Raw genomic sequence first — 14260 nt, 5'->3', positions numbered from 1 at the left:
AATGTAATAAAATTTTATTTGGACAAAACATCTGAACAAAGTATTGGGCAAACCGGAATAACTGACAGAAGTAACATTGATCGTTTGTGTCTCTCAGATGCAGACAGACAGGACGCGATAAACCTGTTCCTGCAGGTCTTCCAGCCGTCCGAGTCGAAGCCTCATCTCTGGGAACTGCCTACAGATTTCTACCTTCATCACAGCGATACCATGGTCCTCCCACAACAGCAGCACAGGTCTGACGCTAACGTCTTAATACTGTCTGAATAACAACCTGTGCTTTCTCTGGAGACTTCAACAGGCGAGCAAAACACTGAGAGAAGAGATGCTCCTGACAGGGATTTAACACCTGCTAGTAACATGTTAATAATGCTAGAAACATGCTAGCGACATGCTAGTCACTTGCTAATCATGCTAGTGAAATGCTAGTCACTTGTTAATCATGCTAGGAAAATGCTAGTAACACGCTAATTATGCTGGAAACATGCTAGTGACATACTTGTAACTTGCCAAGTATGCTACAAACATGCTAGCAACATGCCAGTAACCTGCTAATCATGCTTGAAACATACTAGCTACATGCTATTGACTTGCTAATCATTTTAGGAACATGCTAGTCACTTGCTAATCATGCTAGTGACATGCTAGTCACTTGCTGATCATGCTAGTAACATTCTAATTATGTTAGAAACATGCTAGTGACATGCTTGTAACTTGCCAAGTATGCTACAAACATGCTAGCAACTTCGTAATCATGATAGTGACATGCTAGTCCCCTGCCAAGTATGCTACAAACATTCTAGCAACATGCCAGTAACCTGCTAATCATGCTTGAAACATGCTAGCTACATGCTATTCACTTGCTAATCATTTTAGGAACATGCTAGTCACTTGCTAATCATGCTAGTGACATGCTAGGTACTTGCTGATCATGCTAGTAACATGCTAATCATGCTAGAAACTTGCTAGCGACATGCTAGTCACTTGCTAATCATGCTAGTGAAATGCTAGTTATTTGTTAATCATGCTAGGAAAATGCTAGTAACCCGCTAATTATGCTAGAAACATGCTAGTGACATGCTTGTAACTTGCCATCAAACTTTTTAAACTTTTCAAACTTTTTTCATGCTCTCTAGTCAGGCAACAACTGCTTAAAACTTTCAGGCTAGGCTTTCTTCAGCCAACCTAAAGTTTGTCTTAGCAAACTTTTTTGTGTAGATTGAATATATTATTGTATGAAATTTATAAAAACATATAATCTGAGAATCACCATTATTAACCCCATTGGAATGAATAGAGTTGAATTATTTTGAATTTGTAACTCATGGTTGCTTAAAAGCATAACAAAAATTAATCGTCTTTAACAAAACATAATTCAAGTTTATTTGTATAGCGCTTTATACAAATAAATATTGCTCTTAAAAGTTTTTAAACTAAATTAATAAATTTTACGTGAACTTTGACTTTCAGATAGAAAACGTGATGAATTTTTCATGCTGCAATAGTTAATCAATAAACGTACATACTCATGTTTATGAACTAAATTCAGTCCCAAAAGTGTGTGAGATCTGGAGAAGAGGCTAAATATATTTTACAAGAGTGTTTTTGACACTAATTTAACTCCACAGATAATTTTACAAAAAGTGTTTTTGACACTAATGGTGCTCCATACAAACCCAGGTCAAAATGACCAAAATTTTAAATGTTTTTTTTTTATATGGTTATATCTTTTAAGTTAATTCTGAAATATCAGAAAAAATAATAAATTGTGTATTTAGTAAGGTTATTAAAGCCTTTACAAAGATTTTCTTTTGAATTTTTTAGAAATGTTTGTGCATCTCTTCTGGGTCGAAATGACCCGAATGTGTTGTGAGAGTAAAAAAACATCATGTGTCATCATGAATGCATGGTGAAAAATGTAAAATCAATCACATAAAGTAATTTTAGCACACTTAATACAGTATAAGCACTAAAACTAATAATGTTTTCATTAGTGAACACTATGAACAGCTACTGGTTAGCGTTACATTGGAACATCAGAATGGTTTTCTGCCTCATTTAATTCGACGTGTGCTTCATTTGTAGCATCTGCAGTTTCACATGCATCCAGTCTCTTCCCGTCTGTGGATTGCGGTATATTCTTATATTGCTGCGATGTTAAAGAAGCGTTTGTGCGGCCCGTGACCCACTTTATTTTCCTCCAGCCGTCCAACACGTTGCTTTGTGATGCCGCTTGCATAATGGACGCTAGACGACGTGACAAAAAACTATTATCAGACAACAAAACGAAATGAGAGGAACCTGACCTGTTTAGGGAAATTGTACTGTCAGATAGTCTCTGAAATGACGATTCGTGTTCCAGGACAAATAGGACATTCATGTTCGCATGAACAGTGGGTTTAGAAAAGAATCAGCCCCTTTTAAAAAAAATTATTACATTTTGTGGCTTTGGAGTTTTTGTTTTATCCAGCTGTATTTACTCAGTGCAACGCTCCGGTATAAAGTTTTATATATGTGTGTGTGTGTGTGTGTGTTTGTATATGTATAATTTATACACACACAGAGATGGATGTGTTTGTGTTTTTCTCTGCAGTTACACACACTGGTGGACTGACGGAGTGCTGACGTTCCTGCCGTCACCGTATGATGAAGGTGATCACTTTACACATCCATGAACACCGATAAGAGAGACGTGAACTGACATATAAATCACAAACACTGAGCCGAAGCAACCGTCTTATCAGTCAGGGTCCTGATCACATGGAGCTTCATGAGAGACTGATCTGAAACTCTCCATGCAGACTCTCATAATCACAGATTATTGATTTATGTGACTGAATATGAATCCAAATATTAATTAAAATATTTAAATTTATATTAAAATTAATATTTTGTTATTTATATCTGAATGAATATTTAAGTAAACATTTAAGTGAACAATCTAAATATTTAAGTATATTTTAAAGTAAATAATTAATTGTTTATTTAATTTTAAAAAGTATTTGTCAACTTGTTTGTCCTATTTATTTACTTAAGTGAATAAAAATGAATGAAAATGAATTTAAAAGCAAATGTTTATTTATTTGTTAATTAACATTTAAGAAAACATTCAAGTGAACAATTTTAAATATTTAAGTATATTCTAAAATAAATATATAGTTATTTAATTCATTTTAACATCTATCAATTTATTTACTTATTTGTGTATTAAAAGATTATATTTAATAAAACGTTTGTTTGTTATTTATTTGTGAATTAATATAAGTAAACATGTAAGTGATAAAGTAAACACTTAAGTATATTTTAAATTAAATATTTAATAAATATTTTTTTATTTTATTTTATTTACTAATTTATGTGTATAAATATTTAAAAGTTAGTTTATTTATTTGTGAATGATTATTTAAGTAAACATTTAGGTGGACAATTTAAACATTTAAGTATATTTTAAATTAAATAATTTTTAATTAGTTCTAAAATGTATTTATCAACCTATTTATTTAAAGTGAATAAATATATAAATATATATTTAAGTAAACATTTAAGTGAACAATTTAAAATATTTAAGTATATTCTAAAGTAAATCTATAGTTATTTAAAAAATATATATTTATTTACTCATTTGTGTATTTAAAGTATATATTTAAGTAAATGTTTGTTTATTTATTTGTGAATTTATATTTAAGTAAACATTTAAGTATATTTTAAAGTAAATAATTATATTAGTTTATTAAATGTATTTATCAATCTATTTATTTGTTTATGTGAATAAATATTTAAATGTTTACTTATTTGTGAATGAATATTTAAATAAACGTTTAGGTGAACAATTTAAATATTTAAGCAATTTTAAAGTAAATATTCTTTTTATTAATTTTTAAATTCATTAACCTATTTATTTACTTAAGTGAATGAATATTTAAATATATATTTAAGTAAATGTTTATTTATTTATTTAATTAATATTTAAGTAAACATCTAAGTGAACAATTTAAATATTTAAGTATATTTTAAAATAAATATACAATTAATTATGTTTATTTAATTAATTTCTAAATTCAACCACCTATTTATTTACTTATTTGTGTATTTAAAGTGTACATTTAAGTAAGTGATAGTTTATTTATTTGTGAATTAATATTTAAGTAAATCAAATATTTTATATTTAAATATTTAATATATATTTTAGGGATGCACCGAAATTTCGGCCACCGAAAATTTTCGGCCGAAAATGGCCTTTTCGCTTTTCGGCCGATAGACTTTTATCACCGAAACAACACGGCCGAAATGTTGTGATGACGCAAACAGAAACCGCGACCTGCACGTGCACCTGCATAGCGAAGACCACGAGCTCCACGCGACATTCACTTAACACCAGTGAGAACATTCTCTCTCTTCTTACTCCTTTATTCGCAGCACTAAAGCGTCTCCTAACAAAGAGATTAAGACGGACCACGAAGTGAAAACAAAGAAAAGTACAGTCTTATAGAGTCTGTTAGCACACGTCTCACTGAGATCTTTTCGGATCCTCTGCACTTCATCGCGAATGTGCTTGAACTGCGTTATAAAGACCATTACTTGGATGCGGAAATAAGGCAGCGCGCACGAGAAATGATCCAGGCCGCGCTGGATGCGGAGAACCCGCGTGGAGACGGAGAAGCGCCAAGCGCAGAAAAAAAGACTGGTCTCTGCACCAGATGAGTGGCATGCACCCTCGTTGTCTGATATGTTCAGTGGAATTCTGCAAGAAAGAGCCTCAAATAATAATAATAATACGTTGGCTATTTTGTTCTTATACACACACACAAACATACATACATACATACATAATATCAGATTGTAGCCATATTTATGCTAGATTTTCTAGATTTCTGCTTTAATTTGATAAAAATGTTTATTTATGCCCTGGCCCTATTTAAATACACTCTCTCAAATATTTCTCAAATGTCAGTCAGATGACAAGCTCAACTGCTCAACAGCTAGATGGTTATCTGTCTGAAGTCCCCATCCCCAGAAGTGATAACAGTCTTGCCTACTGGAGAAGTAATGCACTTTCTAGTCCTACAGAGAAAAATTTCAAATGAACTTCACCTAAATGCACTTTGTTTTTATGAGAGAACTGTTCATTTTAAAACCTTTCTGCAGGCCAGTAGGCCTGTACATTATTATTAAATATACACATGAGCGGGATACATTTTTAATTTGAATTTTATTTTATACTGTGCATTGTTGCAATGTGCTTAATAAATATTTGCATCATTTGTAATTATGTTTTTTTATGTTTTTTTTTTAAATAAGTTATGTAATTGTAATTATCTTTGAAACTTTAATATTAATTTATGCAATTGCAATGTCTTAATTTTAGTAAAGTTAGTACACGGTCATAGCAATAAATGCAATGGTACTAATAATTGGCATAATTTCTTTCGGTGTTTCGGTTTCGGTTTTCGGCCTTGGTTTTCTCTTTTTCGGTTTTCGGTTTCGGCCAAGAATTTTCATTTCGGTGCATCCCTAATATATTTAGTTCTCACCTCTATATGACACACAAATAATGCTCCATTTTTTTCAGGTCATGACTTCATTCTTGCAGTGGAATATACTGTATAGAAATAAGTATACACAAATATTAGGTACAAATAGTTCTGATTTTTTATTTATTTTCTTAATTATTTTCACTGCACTCATCGCATTGCATTATGGGATTGCATTTTCCATGAAAGATTCTTATGTTACATGTAACAAGCAAAAATGTTAATTTATTCATTTTTGGAATTAATGAATTAATTTCTCTTTCTCCTTGTTTCTTGTTTTGTTTGTATTTAGACGAGATGTATTTGTATTTTCTGAATGTGTCTGTCTGTTTCAGCTCAGTGTGAGAAGAACAGGAGGAAGGTGACGGTGAAGCGTGTGAACCGCTTCGAAGAAAGCATCGACATCTACACCGAGTTCTTCAAGCCGTACGAACTCACCTCGTTCGACGACACGTTCAGCATCGCAATGACCAACTCCGCAAGGTCACACACTTCACACCAACACACACTTGGTCATGCTGTACTCTCGTCTGTTAGAGACTAAAATATAAAATAAAACAGATTAAGTAAAGTGTAATAATATAAATAAACACATAAAAATAGCTACACACAAGTAAACAAGGGAGTGTGTTTGTGGAGTAATTTACTACAGATTTGAATGTGGCTCGACCAATCAGAATCAAGGAACGGAACTCTCCGTTTTAGAATTTTTATTAAATTAAGTTAAATATTTGAGTCTATATTGAAGTTAATAGTAAATCTATGTATTATGTGAATATTTAAGTAAATTTAAATTTTTATATAAATATTTCAGTTAATTTTAAAGTTTATTTACTTATTTATGTGAATGAACAATTAAGTGAAAGATAAAGTAAATACTTAAGTACATTAATTGAAATATTTAAGTAAATATTCACATTTATTTATCTGAATGCATTTTTGTTTAAATATGAATTGAAATATTTAAGTGAATATAATACGTGTTTAAATGTTTAAGTAAATTAAATTATTTAAGTATGTATCAAAACAAATATTTAAAAATTGCTAAAATATGAACAGTTTTTATTTACTTGAATGGACATTTGAGTAAATAAAGATATTTAAGTAAATGTTAAACTTTGTTAACTAGTCAATGTAACAAAATTAAATTGTATTTACATATGTTAATCAATGTGAATTAGCATTTAAGTAGATGTGAATGTAAATGTTTAATTAAATATTGAATTCTAACATTTTAAGTGTTTATTTACATATGAAAATGAGTAAATGAAAATTTGAGTAAATATTAATTTGCATATTTAAGTAAATACTAAAATACTACCTGTTTATGCTAATAAATATTTAAATATTAAAATAAAATGTTTATTTATATAAATGCTCATTCAATAAAATATTTTAATATATATAATATTCAAGAAAACATTAAAGTTTATTTACGTATGTGAATGAATTTTTCAGTAAATAGATAAGTTGTTTGCTTCTAGGTTCGTTTGTTTAAAAAGCATCTTATACGGTGTCTCATATCTGTGAGTAAAATCTGTTTAGCTCTTCATTCTGCTCCGGGATGAATAACACAGAAGTCGGTCTAGTGTGTGTTTCTGGTGAACTCATCTTCTGTGTTTCGGTCACACTTGGGGTCCTTCTGTTCAGTTGTGAAAGTGTTTGATTGAGGTTTACAGTGTTGTCCGTCTCCTGTTGTCGATCAGACGGGGTTCAGCTGCTCTCATATTTATGGCTCTCGTTTTACCATCTCGTCTCACCAAGTGTTGGAAAATCCGTCTGGTAGTTTGCCTCATTTTCATAAAGATAAATGTGCCGTTTGCTTGCTTTACTCAAGTCAGACGAATGCATGAGTTACTCATTTTAATGAACTATTGATTAGTTCAAGCATTTTCTGTTTAATTAGGGCTGTGGATAGATGTATATGTAACGTTTATTAAATGTAACAAGAAAATTGTCTAAAATTATATTTTGTTGACATTTTAAGTACTTTTTTAAAAATCAATTTCAATTTATTTAGTATTTTTGTATTTCTTAAAGAAAGGAATATGGGTTTCCTTTTATTATTTTAATTTTTTTTAATTATAGTTGTAGTTTTTCTGAATTCAGTTTTAATGGTCAAACTAAATTGTATACAGTTTTAAAACTCTAAGATCTGTTTTACTTCCTAAAATCTGTTTTCTTTTTTAATTTCTATGCATTCTGTTTTAATGCTTTTAAGACATTTTAATATTAAAAAAGCATGTGTAGTCAATTTATTTATTTATTTTACATTTATTCATTACCCTATGAAATGTAGCATTTTTCCAGAAATTCTTTATGATTTAGGACATTTATTATTAAAGGACTGTGATAATCAAATGAAGGCATAGTAGTTTAATAGTTTAATCTTTTATTAGAAAAAAATAATCAAATAAAAATGTAATATATTTATTTTTCGGCAAACAAAGTGCTGCTCAACAGAGCTTTACTGTTTTAATTTAAACTTTTAAAATCTTATAAATCTTACTGATTTTTTAAAGAATTAAAAAAAAAAACTTAAAGTATTAAAATAATAATAATAACAGTTATTTTTTTATTATTTGATGGGTACATTCTACTGTACAGTAGTAACACATCTGTCACAATGTCTTTGAGTTCAACTGAACTTTTATTTTGAAAAAGCGATGTGATGATTTGTATATAACTGATATTTGAGTATACAGTGTGAAAGAGAGTTGAGAGTTCCTTTACACCTGTTTGTGCACAGAAGGTTTTTCTACATCTTCTCATGATTTCATGGTCTCGTTTTTTAGGGAGTTCATGCCGAAGACGTTGGGCCTCGATCCCAGTCCATTCACTGTCCGCAAACCAGACGAGAGCGCAAAGTCAGTGCTGGGGTGAGTCTGAGAGATCTGCTGTTTCCTTCATCAGCTCAGCGAGTTCAGCATGTAAACAAATAATGTAATTAATTGTTAATATAATTTAGGTAAAATGTTATTGTAATGGTTTTAGTTGTAGTTAATGATAATGATATCATATCTGACGGTTCAGTAGGTCAGAGTTGATTTGTTTCTTTAAACTCTAACTCTGTAAACTTTAACTCTATAAACTCTTATTCTATAAACTCTAATTCTGTAAACATCACATCTGTAAACTCTTACTCTGCAAACTCTAACTCTGTAAACTCTAACTCTATGAACTCTTTCTTTAAACTCTATCTCTGAAATCTCTGTAAACCAACTCTATAAACTCTAACTCTGTAAACTCTATGTAAACAGTAACTCTGTAAACTCTTTCCCTAAACTCTTAACTATATAAACTAACTCTATAAACTCTATGTAAATTCTATAACACTGTACTCTTAAGTCTGTAAACTCTCTGTAAACCAACTCTATAAACTCTACCTCTGTAAACTCTAACTCTATAAACTCTCATTCTGTAAACTCTGTAAACCAAATCTGTAAACTATAACTCTAAAAACTCTCATTTCCTAATCTCTAACTCTATAAACTCTCTATAAACTGTAATTCTGTAAACTAACTCTATAAACTTTAACTCTGTAAACTCTCATTTTCTAAACTTTAAGTCTTTAAACCAACTCTATAAACTCTCATTCTGTAAACTAACTCTATAAACTCTAACTCTGTAAAATCTCATTCTCTAAACTTTAAGTCTTTAAACCAATTCTATAAACTCTAACTCTATAAACTCTAACTCCGTAAACTCTATGTAAACCAACTCTGCAAACTCTCATTCTGTAAACAGTAACTCTGTAAATTCTTTCCCTAAACTCTACCTCTGTAAACTCTAACTCTATAAACTCTCATTCTGTAAACTCTGTAAACTAACTCTGTAAACCCTAACTCCAAAAATTCTCATTCCCTGATCTCTAACTCTATAAACTAACTCTATAAACTCTATATAAACTCTAATTCTGTAAACTCTCATTTTCTAAACTTTAAGTCTTTAAACCAACTCTATAAACTCTCATTCTGTAAACCAATTCTATAAACTCTAACTCTATAAACTCTAACTCTGCAAACTCTCATTCTGTAAACAGTAACTCTGTAAACTCTCTTTCCCTAAACTCTAACTACATAAACTAACTCTATAAACTCTATGTAAATTCTATCACACTATAAAGTCTAACTCTGTAAACTCTCTGTAAACAAACTCTATAAACTCTAACTCTATAAACTCTCATTCTGTAAACTCTGTAAACTATAACTCTAAAAACTCTCATTCCCTAATCTCTAACTCTATAAACTAACTCTATAAACTCTCTATAAACTGTTACTCTGTAAATTCTCATTTTCTAAACTTAAAGTCTTTAAACCAACTCTATAAACTCTATGTAAACTCTATCTCTATAAACTTTAAGTCTATAAACTCTCTGTAAACTCTAACTCTATACACTTTTATTCCCTAATCTCTAACTCTATAAACTAACTCTATAGACTCTCTGTAAACTCTAACTCTATACACTTTCATTCCCTAATCTCTAACTCTATAAACTAACTCTATAGACTCTCTGTAAACTCTACCTCTATAAACTCTCATTCTGTAAACTCTACCTCTATAAACTCTCATTCTGTAAACTCTACCTCTATAAACTCTAAGTTCGTAAACATTTGTCCATTGAAAGTGTTTGATGAGATTGTGGATGAGCTGCTGATCTGGTTCCTCTGCTCTGGTCTCTCAGCAGTAAGTCCAGTAAAGAGGAGGCGGTGTTGCAGAGGAAGACGGCAGCCAGTGCTCCTCCTCCTCCCAGTGAGGAGCAGATCTCCAGCAGCTCTGAGGATGACTCAGAGGAAGAGCGTGAGGAGGACGGGACGGCCTCACAGCGCTCCACACCAGTCAGACTGACCGAACCGAGCGACAGCAGCCGCCTGCATGAGGTATTCACCATTAAACTTACACATACTCCAGCGCATGGACTGCAGCTGCTCTGAACACAAGCTTTTGTGCTGTGGCTGTTCAGAATGCAATGCTAGCATACTAATATAACTGTATCTGCAGTATGTACACTGTATACAGTATGCATGTGTACTAAGCAACAAGAGACAAGAGAGACCCTAACCCTAACCCTAACCCTAACCCTATCCCACAATGCAACATTGAACTTTTACTGTTCAAACATGCATACTGTTTTACATGATATTTTTTTATAAAAAGTAGGTAGTGTACATTATATACTGAACAGCATTCAAAAAGAAAGTGAGCAAGTAGTTTCAAACTATATATATTACTTAGAAATTAAATAAAATAAAATAATTATATAAAAAAATATATATTTATTTTAGCATTTCTATTTTCTTCTAGTTTAGGTTGAAGTATTGAAATAACTTGACTGCATGAACTGCAACTTAAAACACTGTATTTAAAAAAAAAACATCAACTAATAACAAATAATTACTGCAACTTTAAAATTACAATTAAAAACACAAAACGCAAAAAACTGTTTCAAAATATTACATTTATTTAAATACTTAATAGTTTTTTTTTACTATTATTTAGGGTTATTTTTAATTCTTTAAAAAATAAAAAAAAATTAATAAATAAATAATTAAATGTATTATAAATACTGTATCTGTTGATATGATTAAATTAATTTTGTAAAAAAAAAAAAAGATTCTTCCATAAAACAATTAATGATAGAAAAAAGTAAAATTAATGATAGAAAAAGTAGTTTTATTAATTCTTTAAAAATAAATATAAATAATTAATAAATGTATATTATTTATTTTTCTTATATAAAAAAATTATATATATGATATGAATATTTTAACCAAATGTAATCCTATCAACAAAAATGTATTTAATTGTTAATATAATTACTGTAGTTAATGTAATGAATTTTTGTTTTATATTATATTGTATAATGCAATACATTGTGGGATCCATACAGTATTAAACCTGTAATTAAATCAGATTAAATAAAATCAGAAAGGGCAGCGAGATGAAAAGAAATCTTTCCATATAATTAGGATTGGAAATGTAAGTCATGTGACCAAGAGAGAAGCATGCTGATGTCCTGAAGGAAACAGAATTTGATCATAATCAAGTTTTTCAAAGTTTAGTTTGTATATCTTTTTTCTGAGCTGACTGTTGCACAATTTTTTTTATAAATATATATATAAAAAAGGAAAAAATTACAGATAACAATTAATTACATTAACACTGTTAATTATATTAGCACTATACAAACATTTTCCTCACTTTTTATATATAATGTTATATAATATATGATATTTAATTTTGTATAATATTTTATTTGTATTATAGGAAGAAATAGGAATGATAATGACATTTACACACACACACACACACACACACACATAAATATATCATTTTTATTTTTCCTCAGTTTTTGTATTAAAAATATAAATTATAATGAATATATAAATAAATTATATATTTTCTTCAAGTTGTATATTTAGAAAAAAAAAATATATATATATATATAAATTATATTTCAGCAATTTTTATATTATGATTTTATATATATATACTTTTATATAATGTAAATAAAAGTAAAATGCATTTACTCATTTATTTTATTAATTTGTTATATATATATATATATATATATGACATGAAGTGAGTGTGAGTTTGTCTGTCAGTGTTTTCTGAGCTCTGTGTGAGTCTCTGTGTCCGCAGATGCCTTACGCTCAATAATACGCCTGATCCCTCCTTTATTAAGATCTCCAGTGTGATTCTGATGATGCTGTAATCGAGTTTATATCCTGAAGAAACATCTTCAGTTCAGCTGAGGCTCTTCTGGTGCGTGTGTAGAGTCAGAAGGGATCTGTAGAGGTGCATTGCTTATGACACTCACAGTATAATCCTTTCTAATTTACAGCGTACAAATACACTAACTGATACTGTGTTGCTTATAATGCAAAGCATAGAGAAAAACTAATGCTATCAATAGCAAAATGTCTTCATATATTTAATTATTTTGCATGATAGTTGTTCAATTTTATCCTTTATGTCCCTTCTGAAATCAGTCTCAATGTCATAAATGTTTTGCTTTAGACGAACAGCTTCCACTAAATGTTAATAAAATCTTTATTTTTTTAAGAACTTTAACTGACTTGGTAGCAATTTAATGAATGTTGACATGAATGAAACATAAATGCAACATAAAAAAATACAATTATTAATAATAATAATAAATAAATAAAAATATATAATTTCTTATAGATTTTTCTAATTGTATCTATTTTTATTTAGTTTTTTAAATACTTATTTTGATAATATATCAATGGTTTCATATGTTTTATATATTTAATTTATATATATATTTTCTATTAAATTTTTTTTCTAATGCATCCAGCAGCTGAATGAACAAAATAATAAAAAATATACATGGATTCTTTTTTCATGTCTATATTTTTGTTGAATAAATGTAGATTTAGTTTTATTATTTTATTTATATAAACATTTGGCTGTTTCTAATTCATTCAGCAGCTGAATACAACACAAATGCAACATAAACATTTTTTTTTTTTGTATAAACAACAAAACAAGCAAAAAACTATGTATATATTTCTTTCTTTGTTTTTGGTGTGTTTCACAGTTGGCAGTTTCTAATGCATTTAGTGTAAATGCAGCTTTAAAAAATATAAGCTATACATGTTTAAAATCTATGTGTATGAGATATAATCTGATCATTTTTAGATGCATTTTATGTGTATTTGTTTTTTATTTTTGCATGTTTCTCATATGTTTAGCCCTGAATAAACTGTGATTTTATATATATATGACAACAGATCCCAAATGTCTCTCTCTCTCTCTCTCTCTCGTGTGACTCGAGGTTTCTGCTGGTTTGCCTCACGACGAGGCTGTTTGAGTTTCTTTACCTCGAGAGACACTGAAGGAGGGATTGAGAGAAGAACAGAGGGATTTTAGTGGATGAGAGATGAATGAACGCTCAGGACTTTAATCAATAATATTAATACAGACTCTTCTCTCTTTCTTGCATTAAATACAGTCTTTTCTTTGTAACATGAGTGAAAATGTGCTGCTCATATTCTTCAGGTCAGACTGATAAAATAAACTTAAGCCACTCATTTCTAACATATTTTAGGGCCCTTTAAAAATCTTTTACATTCGCTCTTTTTTTATTATTATTAATTAATTAATTTATTGTATTCTGTTTTAATTTATTTATTTAAGTAATGGAAAATATGTCTAATTATTGAAATCATGAAACATATACAATGTAACAACATTTTAATTAAAAGTCTAACATAAAATTACTTTTTAGGGCCATATATAAAGTTACGGTTTTATTTTATTTTTATTTTCTTTATTAAAAAAAATGCTTTTCCCCATTTATATTTAGTATAACTTGACGTATTTAAATAACTAGAACTAGAAATAACCATATATATATATATATATATATATATATGTATATGTGGAAATATGAAAATAAAGATGTATTCAAAATATTAGAAAAAAAACTATATTAGAAAAAAAGGCTAATTATCTTATTTTGCTTCTTAAATAGATGTATCTGGATTTGTGGATGTTTAGATAATTGCTCTAAAAAACAAGACAAAAATACTGAGCAAGAAAATAATTTCTGCAGTGTATACTGTAGTTTAATTGTGATCGTTCATGAATCATTATAATGTAGGAATAAATGTGATGTTGGTGTTTGCATGAAATCAGGAAGGTCCCAACTGAAGGAAGGAGATATTAATGAGGACGAATGAAAGCGTCACACAGATCCGGTT

At 29.3% G+C, this 14260-nt stretch overlaps 2 protein-coding genes across 5 annotated transcripts in view; both read left to right on the top strand.

Moving 5' to 3' along the window:
- LOC113068554 (gephyrin-like) overlaps window positions 1-14260 on the top strand; it is a 1122288-nt gene that overhangs the window by 695694 nt on the left and 412334 nt on the right. The window lies entirely within an intron of this gene.
- fig4a (FIG4 phosphoinositide 5-phosphatase a) overlaps window positions 1-14260 on the top strand; it is a 55018-nt gene that overhangs the window by 35455 nt on the left and 5303 nt on the right. Inside the window, exons 17-21 of one of the 2 annotated variants that reach the window (XM_026241298.1) lie at window positions 98-236; window positions 2594-2652; window positions 5867-6014; window positions 8327-8410; window positions 10219-10411. In XM_026241298.1, coding sequence (XP_026097083.1) covers window positions 98-236; window positions 2594-2652; window positions 5867-6014; window positions 8327-8410; window positions 10219-10411 — 623 coding nt within the window. Of the gene's footprint in view, window positions 1-97; window positions 237-2593; window positions 2653-5866; window positions 6015-8326; window positions 8411-10215; window positions 10412-14260 lie in introns of both variants that reach the window. The other variant, XM_026241297.1, reaches the window with a different exon arrangement.

The sequence above is a fragment of the Carassius auratus genome, linkage group LG45M (assembly GCF_003368295.1).
Source record: "Carassius auratus strain Wakin linkage group LG45M, ASM336829v1, whole genome shotgun sequence".
In the NCBI taxonomy this organism is placed as follows: Eukaryota; Metazoa; Chordata; class Actinopteri; order Cypriniformes; family Cyprinidae; genus Carassius; species Carassius auratus.
Note: the sequence above shows the minus strand (reverse complement) of the source record. Positions and strands in the feature narration are given on the sequence as shown.